General features: G+C 43.6%; 2 protein-coding genes across 3 annotated transcripts; one reads left to right on the top strand and one right to left on the bottom strand.

Annotated features, from left to right (window-relative positions):
* Positions 1-1949: 1949 nt before the first annotated feature.
* On the bottom strand, positions 1950-5399 carry LOC114769889 (tubulin alpha chain-like). Its single transcript, XM_028963220.1, has 4 exons — positions 5333-5399; positions 4124-4346; positions 3855-4003; positions 1950-3768 (listed from the first exon to the last, which is right to left on the bottom strand). Exons 1-4 carry the CDS (start codon positions 5333-5335, stop codon positions 2791-2793), a joined length of 1353 nt encoding a protein of 450 aa, XP_028819053.1. The 5' UTR covers positions 5336-5399; the 3' UTR covers positions 1950-2790.
* Positions 5400-8832: 3433 nt separating this feature from the next.
* On the top strand, positions 8833-13306 carry c20h6orf62 (chromosome 20 C6orf62 homolog). 2 transcript variants are annotated; one of them, XM_028964800.1, is made up of 5 exons: positions 8833-10437; positions 10548-10724; positions 10822-10947; positions 11055-11189; positions 12071-13306. In XM_028964800.1, exons 1-5 carry the CDS (start codon positions 10309-10311, stop codon positions 12194-12196), a joined length of 693 nt encoding a protein of 230 aa, XP_028820633.1. In that variant the 5' UTR covers positions 8833-10308; the 3' UTR covers positions 12197-13306. The 2 variants fall into 2 exon arrangements, with proteins under 2 accessions (XP_028820633.1, XP_028820634.1); XM_028964801.1 differs by having other exon boundaries at positions 10551-10724.
* Positions 13307-13375: the final 69 nt, after the last annotated feature.

The following is a 13375-nucleotide window of genomic DNA, read 5'->3' on the forward strand; positions in this document are numbered from 1 at the left end:
TGCTTTCAAGTTACCATCGATGAAGAGATCAATTCCGGTTCACTAGGACCCCAACTATGAATACAATCTTTTTATTCACTCTGTTGTAGATTCTGTACACAAGTTCGACAATAAGAAAGTTGATCTAAATATTCTCTAAAGAGGAAGGTCTTGAGCTGTCGTTTGAAGGTGCTCAGTGACTGAGCTGTTCTGACCTCGACGGGGAGGTTCATTCCACCACCGAGGGGCCAAGACGGAGAAGAGTCTAGATGAATGTCTGCCTTTTACCTTCAGAGATGGAGGGACCAGGCGAGCAGTACTGGAGGCTCGGAGTATACGAGGTGCAGTGCGAGGTGTAATAAGGGCTGTGAGGTAGGATGGTGCTACTCCATGTTTGGCTTTGTAGGCCAGCATCAGTATTTTGAATCTGATGCGTGCAGCTACTGGGAGCCGGTGGAGGGAACGTAACAGAGGGGCGGTGTGGGAGAATTTGGGAAGGTTGAAGATCAGTCGTGCTGCTGCATTTTGAGAAGCAGTGTGATCGCTACTGGCCTGACGAAGGCTCTTCTCTCTACCACATCTATGAGGTAACTGGAGGTTTGAGCAATTGATAACTGTCAATGTGACATGCATCTGGCAAATCAATTAGGAAGCATATGACTTGGCTCGCCCTGCTTTATAATGCATAATGCATAACACGTGCATCTGCATTGGAACTAGTATGCCATGCTTTTAATTTTTTCTTGTATCTCTGGTTTAGAGGGAAATCTGGTGTCTGAGCATATCTAGTGCAATGACTTCCTGGTGCGGAGTTTCTATGTAAAGAACGTTCAGACCCAGGAAACTCGAAGTCTCACTCAGTTCCACTTCCTCAGCTGTCCTGCCCGGGGAATTCCTAACTCGACCCGCCCTCTGCTGGACCTCCGCAGGTACTGCGCCCCCTGCCCACAATCATGCACTGTAGCTACACGGTTTGGCCACTTTAAAAGATACACCTAATGTATTATGTATTTTAACTTGAACATTCTTATTGTTTTCAAGGAGGAAATGTCTTGGTGACAAAAACTAAACCGGTTACATTTTGGACACTTCTGTTTTTCTTCAAAAGTGATTTGAAATACCATATATGTTTACATTATATATTTGTAGTTGTGTGTTGGGTGTACAATTGAAAAGGCCAGCTAGTTTATACATTTCTTTTTATTTTATTCCTCACATATATTTATGTCTTTGTCTGTGGCATCGACTATTATCTGTTGCCATAATTCTTTTTTCTTCTTCATCGCTCCGCCGCGAGTCCCTCCTTCTCTGTCTCTGTGTCAGATGGATTCTGACAGTATTTATAGCATCACCAACATCTTGGGAGTCATGAGGTTCATTTATATCTTCCTTTTTTGCATCTAATTATACACTGCTCAAAAAATGGAATGGACAACAGGTGGAACTTACAGACGATAAAGGCGGGGTCCTATAGGTGGTGACCACAGACCACTTCTCAGTTCCTATGCTCTCTGGCTGATGTTTTGGTCACTTTTGAATGCTGGTGGTGCATTCTGGGAGAAGATCTCCCTCAGGAGATTGTTGGAGGAGTGAGTGGGTGAGAAAAGGTGGCCACTCCCACAGGTCTGTAAGCTTCTAGTAACTGTAATCCAAAAATGACCCATGGTGTGTCATGCTCTCAAGTATTTAAGTATTCATTCTCATAAATCCAGAGTATGTTTAGCAGCTCAGTTCTATTGGAAATGAAGGATTGTGGGTCATTAAGAAGCACCAGTCAGAGTGGATTTCTTACCCCCTTATCTTTACGATATATAGACTCTTTACCTCAATTTCACTGTCATTCATTGCAGTCATAAATGTATTGTTGTATTCCTCATGCAAATGAACAAATCTACAAAAAACATAAAATATATTTGAATACATAATTTTGTACTCGACTTAAATTGTTTGTGAAGTGATGCAACTGCATCATTGTGCATATGTATCGTTTATTTGGTCCCTAATGAAATGACAAAATTCCCGTGACTGAGTATTATAAAATACACCAGGCAGTGTTATGTTGCTTTAGATTGCTGTGATCATTAAATAAAAATGTGCTTCATAAAAGCAGGTCATTGCCTTACATAATTCATCGGCAACACGAAGTGTCAGACCAAATAAACACCCTCTCTTCACTCCTCGCCTTGATTATGTCAGTCGCAGGCCTGCTGGTGGACACTGATAAGCAGACAGCCAGTTCTGACCAGTCCCAAACATCTATAAATCGAGGTCTCAACTGAACAGTCCCAGCCTCCAGATCTTTACTTGCCAGCTTGTACAGAACGCTGCAGGGACACAGTCCTCCCACCTCCACACGGAACGTGACTTTAGCAACCTGTAAATCACAGCCAGTCCAGGCTTACAGGCCCATTTTGTGGTGAAGTGTTGACTAAGGGGTGAACTGCGTTGGAATGGTTGACAGCCAGGGTGGACAAATCAACCCTCCATGATCAGTGCATTCAGGCTCAAAGACACAGTTCTTCAGCAATACATGCAAAGTTAGGCAGCCTTTTAGAGGCTAAACCAGAAACCAGTTTCAGGTTGCATTGTAGTCACAGCTGTTACCACGACTGCTTTGCTGCAGAATTAAAATCATTGTGGACAGAAAGGCATCGGGAAGGAAAAGGCAGCACTTTATAATGAAAGACAAAAGCCAATTTTTAAACATTAAGATGTATTGAAGTAAAAAAAAGAAGTCACACAACACAAAACTCTTGAACACAAACTGTCGATTTCTTTGGGAACTAAGTGATCAGCCTTGAAGAAAACCGCTCAATATTCCTCTCCTTCTTCATCTTCCTCTCCAACACTGTCAGTGCCCACTTCTTCATAATCCTTCTCCAGGGCAGCCATGTCTTCTCTAGCCTCAGAGAACTCTCCCTCCTCCATACCCTCTCCCACATACCAGTGGACAAAGGCCCTCTTGGCGTACATCAGGTCAAACTTGTGGTCCAGTCGAGCCCAGGCTTCAGCAATGGCTGTGGTGTTGCTCAGCATGCACACTGCTCTCTGCACCTTGGCCAGGTCTCCACCAGGCACCACAGTAGGAGGCTGGTAGTTGATGCCCACCTTGAAGCCAGTGGGACACCAATCCACAAACTGAATCGTGCGCTTGGTTTTGATGGTGGCAATGGCAGAGTTGACATCTTTGGGCACCACGTCGCCACGGTACAGCAGGCAGCAGGCCATGTACTTACCGTGACGTGGGTCACACTTCACCATCTGATTGGCCGGCTCAAAGCAAGCATTGGTGATGTCAGCTACTGACAGCTGCTCATGGTAGGCCTTCTCAGCAGAGATTACAGGGGCGTAAGTGGCCAGGGGGAAGTGGATGCGAGGGTACGGCACCAGGTTGGTCTGAAACTCAGTCAGGTCCACATTCAGGGCACCATCAAAGCGCAGGGAGGCGGTGATGGAGGACACAATCTGGCCGATGAGCCGGTTGAGGTTGGTGTAGGTGGGACGCTCAATGTCTAGGTTTCTGCGACAGATGTCATAGATGGCTTCATTGTCGACCATGAAGGCACAATCGGAGTGCTCCAGGGTGGTGTGGGTGGTCAGGATGGAGTTGTAAGGCTCAACCACAGCAGTAGACACCTGAGGAGCTGGGTAGACCGCAAACTCCAGTTTGGACTTCTTTCCATAGTCAACAGAGAGACGCTCCATTAGCAAGGAGGTGAAACCAGAGCCAGTTCCTCCACCAAAACTGTGGAAGATCAGGAAGCCCTGGAGCCCAGTACACTGGTCAGCCTAAGAAACAAAACAGGAAAGAAAAAACTACTTAAAAATAATTAAAATTTGAATAATGAAATGGACAAATTTATAAAAATACATACCAGCTTGCGGACACGGTCAAGAACCATATCAATGATTTCTTTGCCAATCGTGTAGTGGCCACGAGCATAATTGTTTGCAGCATCCTCTTTCCCAGTTATGAGCTGCTCTGGGTGGAAAAGTTGCCTGTAGGTACCAGTGCGAACTTCATCTGAAGGGGAGGGGCAGAAATAAAATAAAAAAAAAATCATTAACAAAAACAATTAAATAAAGAGAAATGAATTTAAAAATGGGGGGGGGGGGGTTTAAAAATTTCTGAAGTAGAGCTTACCAATGACTGTTGGCTCCAGGTCCACAAAGACAGCACGTGGGACGTGTTTACCAGCACCAGTCTCGCTAAAGAAGGTGTTGAAGGAGTCGTCTCCACCTCCTATGGTCTTATCACTGGGCATCTGACCATCAGGCTGGATTCCATGCTCCAGGCAGTACAGCTCCCAGCATGCATTGCCCATCTGAGTTCCGGCTTGGCCGACATGCATGGAAATACATTCGCGCTGAAAGCCAATGTAAAACAGTGAATATACAATAAATGAAAACATATCAGGAGGGTCAGTAATTAATTGTTCATGTGATTATAATGTGTTAACTTATTTCACAGGATTCTTACGGTTTCACAGAAGAATTTCCATGTTTCAATTACTAAACAAAATGTTCTACTTGTTCAAAAGTTGACAACCATTACAAGTTGAAGTGAAACGAGAGTTCGAGCTCGCCCGAGTAAAATGGCCTCAATCAGGTCCGGGCACAGACCTCTGTAGTTCTAAAAGAAGTCACGTGACTGGGCTCTGGACTATGGAGGCATCGCACGCAGAACCACGTGACGTGGCTCACTAACGTACAACTAGTAAAGAAACTGTTCTAGTTGTAAAAGTTTCTGACGAGACCTACGTACTTCATGTTATACACATGCGTCAGATTTCAATGACCACTTATGGCAAAACTTTTCGGGGCGTGGAAAATTCTCTTCAAAGTCCATGAATTTTCCAGGTTATAATAACGGTAAGAATCCTATACTTAACACGTGACACGAATAGCGCAAGTAGTAGCGAAGAATCGCACATGAAGGGCCTAGTAAGAAAGTTGGTAAAAAAAAAAATAATGCTAAGGACATCAGTAGCCCCGCGGTTTTTTTTTTTTTTTTTTTAAACTTCGATTCATTACTAAAACAAAAACGACTCAGTCAAACGGAGAGGGCGCGCAGCGGCGAGCGGGAAGGGCGCGGCAGCCCCCACCCACTTAAACTAACTTGTCGCTGGCCTTCTGAAGACAGGGTGCAAAATATCCACCCATTAAACCAAAAATAAAAAAATAAAAAGTAAAACAAAACGTCCCATTAAACAGGCACTACTCCCACTCGCAGTGCAAAACAGGTTTACCAGTTCAATCTCATGGCCTGCGATACAGAACTATAATACACGACACCTGAAACACATAATATCACCAAAAAAAAAAAAAAAAGCCGAGCCCGAGAGACACGCACCATTTTCGTCGATTCTTTGTTCCTTCCGCCCGACAGCGAAGACTCCGACTGAGAAGGAAGTGGTTTGCTAGTGACGCCTCGGGGGTCATTTATAGGAAGGCGGCGCAACGCTATGGGCGGGAAACTTTTAATGGGCGGGGGGGTTCTGCGATGGAAAGCTCGAGAAGCCTCTCACTGCAGGCTGCCAGACGGCCAGTCCCGCCCATTACATTTTTTTTTCACCAATGGGAGACTTCTGCCTTTTTAAACGGGTCATCTTACCTATTGTAAAGTATAGAAAAGTGAAGTGAAGGTCACTTGTGATACACAGCAGCACAGCACACAGTGCACACAATGAAATGTGTCCTCTGCTTTTAACCATCACCCTTGGTGAGCAGTGGGCAGCCATGACAGGCGCCCGGGGAGCAGCAGTGTGTGGGGACGGTACCTTGCTCAGTGGCACCTTGACGGATTGGGATTCGAACCGGCAACCTTATGATTATGGGGCCGCTTCCTTAACCGCTAGGCCACCACTGCCCCAATAAGTCACCCTAACTGGGTTATGTCAGTCCTTTTGGATGACTGGAAGCCGTAATTTACATTTAAGGCATTTGGCAGACGCCCTTATCCAGAGCGACTTACAACGTGCTTTCAAGTTACCATCAATGAAGTGATCAATTCTGGTTCACTAGGACCCCAACTATGAATACAATCTTTTTATTCACTCTGTTGTAGTTTCTATACAGAAGTCAGACAATAAGAAGGTTACAAGTTAATCTAAATATTCTCTAAATAGGAAGGTCTAGAGCTGCCGTTTGAAAATACTCAATGACTGAGCTGTTCTGACCTCGAGGGGAAGTTCATGCCCCCACCGAGGGGCCAAGACGGAGAAGAGTCTAGATGAATGTTTTCCTTGTACCTTCAGAGATGGAGGGACCAGGCGAGCAGTACTGGAGGCTCGGAGTATACGAGGTGCAGTGCGAGGTGTAATAAGGGCTGTGAGGTAGGATGGTGCTACTCCATGTTTGGCTTTGTAGGCCAGCATCAGTATTTTGAACCTGATGCGTGCAGCTACTGGGAGACAGTGGAGGGGACGTAGCGGAGGGGCGGTGTGGGAGAATTTGGGAAGGTTGAAGATCAGTCGTGCTGCTGCATTTTGTATTAGTTGTAGAGGTCGGATGGCACATAAAGGTAGACCATGGATGAGTATTGGGAGTTTATGTTTGGGAGACCATTGGGAGTTTATGTTTGTGTGGGTGGGTGGGGTAGGATATTGAAATATCATACCGAGGCATTATGCGCAAGTGCCAGAACACCCAAAAAACAAGTAGTTGATACCTTTTATATATTTGTAATATATCTTATATATTTATGCAAACTGCTTCACTGGGATAAAAAAAAAAACATTTTCTTTTAAATTTTAATCCAGTTACAGACACATTTCCTTGAATGATTAGGTTTGTTAAGGTTTTATGTATTTGGTAAAAGAGAATGTACACCTGCCCAATTGTTTTTAAGTAGTGTTAAATACTTAATCAGACAATACAGGAATCAGACAACCTGCACATTTTCTTTTACATTTTCTGTCTCTGTGTGTGTTTATATATATATATATACACACACACACACACACACACACACACACACACACCTTATATATATTCCTTGTTGTTTTCAAGTTTTTTTTTAAACAGCAGATTTAGGCAAGATATAACATATATGCATGTTAATCCAGAAAACACAGGTGATGGTGAAGTATACGTAAACATATCAATGACATGCATATGTCACGTATCTAGTTAACATAACCTATGGATTTACATACAAAAACAAAAAGGGGCATGGTGGTGCAAGGAGAGTAAAGGGTGCAGATATAAGACCATCGGTCACCATGGGACTGTAAAAAAAACAGGGTTGCTAGGTAGGGGGGCAACATTACACAAAACTGTTCAAAACAATGGCAAGGCACACTAGATAAGCACTAAAGCATATTGCTTGACCCTTCACCCATGTCACATGGACTCTTTTGACTGCTTTCCACCAATGCAAAATAGCCGTCAGGCTGGTGAACTCACTACCTGCCCCCTGCACTTTACACATCACTGTTCCTCACTGACAACCTCATTCTCGGGAGATCATTCCATGTTAAAGAATTTATTTTTACAAATAGTTATCCCGCTTCTAGCTTAAAGAAGATAGATTGCCTACTCCGTGTACATATGTTCTGCCCTATTCCATGTACCTGCCCAATTTAAATATGCCAACTCTGTGTCCTATATGTTTCTTGTTTTTACTGTAATTGGAGCCTCGTTGTCTCGTCTTTTTATTTAATGGACTTTATATGAATAGATACAGTATATAGATAAATACTATTATATTATTATAAATACTATTAAATACTAAATACTATGCATATTATCTCCTCCTCTTTCTGCCCCTCTCCTCCTCATTAGAATTTAAAGCTACAGACACTGAAACGGTTTGACCTGCGGAAATCTCACCCCGGGACTGAATCAAAGAGGCTGAAATTCTGAATTCTGAAGGCGGAATTTTGGAAAGAGACTTCAGATGAAGTATAAGTGAAGTGAAAGTGAAGTGATTGTCACATGTGATACACAGCAGCACAGCACACGGTGCACACAGTGAAATTTGTCCTCTGCATTTAATCCATCACCCTGAGTGAGCAGTGGGCAGCCATGACAGGCGCCCGGGGAGCAGTGTGTGGGGACGGTGCTTTGCTCAGTGGCACCTTGGCGGATCGGGATTCGAACCGGCAACCTTCTGATTACGGCAACCTTATGAAAAAAATCATAATAGGACAAATACTGCTACTGGTGAGCAAAGACAACTCAAGTAAAAGTACAAAGCACTTTTGAGACAAATTATCCCAAATGACTTTTTTTTTATTTAAAATGGAATCAACCAATCGCAGATGCACGTAGCAAAAAAAGACCCCACAGTAATACCTCACATTTCAAGTAAAACAATGGATCAGACTCGGAAAGATCATACAAACAAACGGCCTGGACTTGTACACACGCACACATCCACTCGGCCTTCTTATTATTATTTAATGCCCTGTTCAAAAATTGTCGTGCACTTTTATTCTAACGGTCATACCTCATTCTATGTATCTTTGGACACGTGTGCAATAACCGCAGTTCCTTTTTTTGCTCAATCATCATCTTACCGGCACTTTAACCCACTACCTGTGAATCTTAATTGAACTTATATTCTATTTATCTTTGTTGCAACGTGCATCCAAACGTTATCTCGCTCCCTTACTCATGCTCAACCATTCATCATTCATCAATTTAATTACAATCTGGCAACTCTGTCAGCACGGTTTGACTTTCGAATAAATCGGAATAATGCAACTTTAATGCACTGCCCTCCGCATTTCATTTCACTGGCTACCAAAATACCAATTTTGGTTCGGCTACCGAGTCCGCTTGAGCGCGGCGGCGAATCGCGGCGTCCATCCGGGCGTCACGTGGCCGCCGCCATTTTGGATCGCTTTCTCGGCGAGACGACGCTGCCATTTACGCGCAGCAGGACGGAGGTCGGAGGCCGCGGGCGTCAGACAGGAGAGCAGGACGGAGATTCGCCCTTTACAAAAAGAGAGAGAGAGGAAACGAACAAACAACAAAAGACTCAATTACTAGCGAGCATGGGTCCACCGAGAAGCAAATTTCGTCGTCTGTCTCCCGAAAGAACGGAGGACTGCAGTTGGTTTGTCACTTTATCTTGACATGGCGTGGCTGCTGGCTGGGCTGGTGGTCTGTGACGACTGAAGAAAAGCGGCTCGAAGACGAGCGAATACACCAGCCACCGGAAGATCTCTGCTATTCCAGAGCCCGACGGCCGACACCCCCCCGGCGCGAAACGCGATGCAGCTCGGCGCGTTTAGAAAATAAAAAACGAGAAGTTCGCAGCCTCCAGAAATGGCGACGGGCGACACCAGCTAGCTGCTAGCTCGCCCAGCTCGGCTCGGACCTCCGCGTCAGCGCAGCAAACTTCGCTCCCGAGCCGCCCGAAAGATGTAAAACGTCCGTCGGCGAATTAACAGAAGAAAACGAGGAAGGGAGGGGGAGAGAAATAAAAACTAAAAGGTGCAGGTCGCAGTAAAATGTAGTTAAATGCGCGGTTAGCCAGCTAACGGTTGGTGACGCGTACGACTGCGTAGCCTGGCTAGCTTAGCACGAGTTAGCCGGCTGGTCCGCCGTCAGAACGGTCATGGCTCACGACTAGGAAACGCTTGGCCAGTTTAAAAAAAACAAAACAAACAAATTAAAAAAAGAAAGATTTTAAAAAAAATGATGTCAGGACACTTGCGTGCCAGCGTACTATGGCACTTCTGTCCGTTCGCCGCGGCCGCCTGGCTCTCCCGTCACACGAAACGTCGCTCCTAAAAACTCGTCTTTGCGAACTTAAAATACACGCTTCGTGTTTATCGACAGTCATGGACGAAAGTCACCGTAGGCACCGATAACTCCTCTTTTTTTTTTTTTTTTTTGTTCTTTAAAACCAACAGCAGCAGCGAAAATAAGAAAATGCTCAAGCCGCGTCGATTTCGAAAGTAGCGAGTTTACACTTTTCGTTGTCCCAAGTTTTTTTTTTTTTTCTCTCCAAACGATAAAAATAAGACCGAAACCCATTTGTTTAGCTTTTTCTTTCTTGCTTCCTTCCTTCCTTTTTGGTCGTTGATCTCCCCCCACCCATTTGAACGACATGATTTCCTAAAGCAGTAAAATGGAAAGTGAATTTGCCTCCGTGGTCGCTGCGAAGTCGATCGGCGGCCTGCACGCTTTCCCCTTTTCCTCCAAAACAATGACTTAGTGGTAAAATTCCCCGCTATTTACTTTCCCCCGCTCCTTAACTTCCTTAGAAGTAGGCTCTTATCGCAGTTTTTTGACGGGGGTTTAAAATTCTACACGGTCGCGAAACAAACCTAGATTTTCTAGACTCGTAAATATATACTTGGAACAAGAACAGCGATGGGGGACTCTGCTTCAAGAAGGAACCAAATGAGAAACCGACTGCGCGCTCAGCTTCGAAAGAAAAGGGAATCTCTGGCTGACCAGTTTGACTTCAAGATATACGTTGCCTTCGTGTTCAAAGAAAAGGTGCGATTTGTGTTCATCCATCGTGTTGCATATCTGAATTTATGGCTCAGTCTGTGACATTTGTGCCTTGTGTGTGTGTGTGTCTTGTTTTGTTTTTTTTTTTTGACCAGAAGAAGAAGTCTGCACTTTTTGAGGTGACTGATGTGCTATCAGTCATGACCAACAACTACGAAGAGAACATCTTCAAAGGCGTGCGGGATTCCAGCTACTCCTTGGAGAGTTCTATTGAACTGCTGCAAAAAGACATTGTACAGTTGCACGCCCCTCGCTACCAGTCAATGCGCAGGGTAGGTGAAGATCCGCCTTTATCCGTGCGTCTGAATGACACAGCCTAGAAATACAAGCGGACTGATCATTGACTGTGAAATCCTGTTATCTTGATAGGATGTCATAGGTTGCACCCAGGACATGGATTTCATCCTTTGGCCCCGCAATGACATTGAGAAGATAGTTTGTCTCCTGTTCTCCAGATGGAAGGGGGCAGACCACGAACCTTTCAGGCCTGTTCAGGTACCATGATCCGTAGCAAAAACCCATTTTCAGTTCTGGCTGCTGTAAGTATTTAACACAGCATTTAACCTTTTTTAATGTTTGTTTTTTTTTTTTTATTATGACAGGCAAAGTTCGAGTTTCATCATGGAGACTACGAGAAACAGTTCGTGCATGCTATTGGCCGGAAGGACAAGGCCGGAATGGTTATGAACAACCCCAGTCAGTCTGTGTTTCTCTTCATGGACAAACAGCACTTACAGGTAGGCTGTGATGCTGTTGCTGAAATGCTCCTTTTGTACAGATCACCATTTTATCCCGTGATCTGATTGTGTTTTACCTTTTTTTTTAATTTTTTTTTTTATTATTATTATTCTCCCAAATATGTGGGTTTAAATTATTTTAGAGGCTAAGAATAGAACTATGGAGATTATTGTTGCATTTTGCAAAATATATGCTGGGCTCCACTTCAGAACACCCTAGTTTGATTTGCATTTTAATAGGTTTAGTCAAAAACATTTCTTTTTAGATTAGACGTATAACATCTGTCTGACAGCTTCTTATTTCCTGTGTCCAGTTTTACCCCAGAGTATTCCAGTGCCGTAGCACTGTACAGTGATCCTACGGTCATTAAAACCTAGAAAAGTCATGGGATTTGAAAAGAGAATCTTCTACATTTACAGCATTTATCAGACACCCTTATCCAGAGAGACTTGCTATCATAAGTTACTGGGACAGACTTCCTAGAGCAACTTAAGGTTAAGTGTCTTGCTCAGGGACACAATGGTAGTAAGTGGGATTTGAACCTGGGTCTTCTGGTTCGTAGGCGAGTGTGTTACCCACTAGACAACTACCACCATCTTATTGGCTTTGAAAAGTTTTGAAATACCAAATTAACATATAAGTAGTATCACACAGTGTTGCGTGCGTTGCTTTCATATTCCAGCACCTCCACAGCTTGTCCCCTTTTTATGTCATGTAAATTACAACAGCATAACTCGTTAAATTGACCCCATTCAAACTTTGAGGAAGAGTAATTGGTGTTTTGATATGACATTTTTTCCTTAGTCATATGATAAATGTTTAAGAACCCTGACTGTTTTGAAATAATTTCGAACCTTGAATTATTTCTGTTTTCTGACAGACTCCAAAAACCAAGGCCACAGTTTTCAAGTTGTGCAGCATCTGTCTCTACCTACCACAGGACCAGCTGACCTGCTGGGGTGTAGGAGACATCGAGGACCACCTCCGTCCCTATATGCCAGACTAGGGCACAGCCCCCCACAAACCCCATGGCCACCAAAGCAAGTTGACCTCATCCACACATCTTTCTATTGAATAGAATTGAACTTGTGCTTGGAACTCTCCTCTCTTTATTTATTTTTTTTTTAACCAGTAATTTTCATCCTGAATCCCATTCATTTCCCACCTCTGCCCGATCAAGCCGACAGCCAGCTTTGGTTTGGTCCACATTCCCCTGGTCCCAACTTAACCCTTTCGTTTTAATTTATTCTATCATTCATTTTTTTTTTTTTTTTTTTTTTTTTAACCTGCAAGAACATTGATTTTGAGTGGTTGTTCTTTTGGAGCCACACTGTCAACGACACCAGTCACTGAAGGAACACTTGAGGTTTGTTTTTTTTTGTTTTTGTTTCTAAGGAAGAAAAAAAAAAATGTTCTTCGTGACTTTGTGATCTTGTTTTGGACTGGTCGCATGTCTGAGTCATAGTATTGTTCAATTGTCATCTGTCTGTCAATTTGCAACAGTTAAAGAATACAATAGAGATGTCTCTGTGTAATGACAGTGTGTGACAGCCTGGGTGTAGCTGCTGAAAATGCACAAGATTAACACTGCAAACAATACTCGTCAAGACTCATTTGGTGTAGGCATCGTGTCTCCATAGTCTTTTACTGCCTTGGGTTTTGGTTTAATTTTGCTGGACTTTTTATTTCAAGTGTCATTCCTTGCCTACAACCTGTAAAACTTTGTCATGCTTGCCATGTAATTACAAGACTGCGTACGATCTGGAGCTTGACCCTGAAGGAACTGGGTGGGGGTCCAAATGCTGCGTGCAACGCTGCGCACGCGACTTCTGAAGATGTGGCTCTGGTGGCTGGATTTGGTGGCTGCTCGTCACCGTACGAGCAAACGATGCACTATACATTTATGCTACTGAACTGAGATCCTGTTTCTGGTGGTGGGTATAAAACGGGCGACTTAATGTTAATGCTTATTTACCGCTGTGAGGGGGTTCAGGGGGGTTAGTTGTAAGAACTAATTTTTTTTTTTTGTGCTTATAAACATGAAACACGTTCTCTGTAAGTCACTTGGTTAAGAAGACAAAGCTTCTTGTTCTTAAGATAAAACATGCTAATGAAAGGAGCTAGTGGAGAAATTGTTTTTTTTTTTTTTTTCTTTTGTTTGAAATATTGAAATAAAAACCACACT

This window comes from Denticeps clupeoides, chromosome 20 (assembly GCF_900700375.1).
Source record: "Denticeps clupeoides chromosome 20, fDenClu1.1, whole genome shotgun sequence".
NCBI classification, from domain to species: Eukaryota; Metazoa; Chordata; class Actinopteri; order Clupeiformes; family Denticipitidae; genus Denticeps; species Denticeps clupeoides.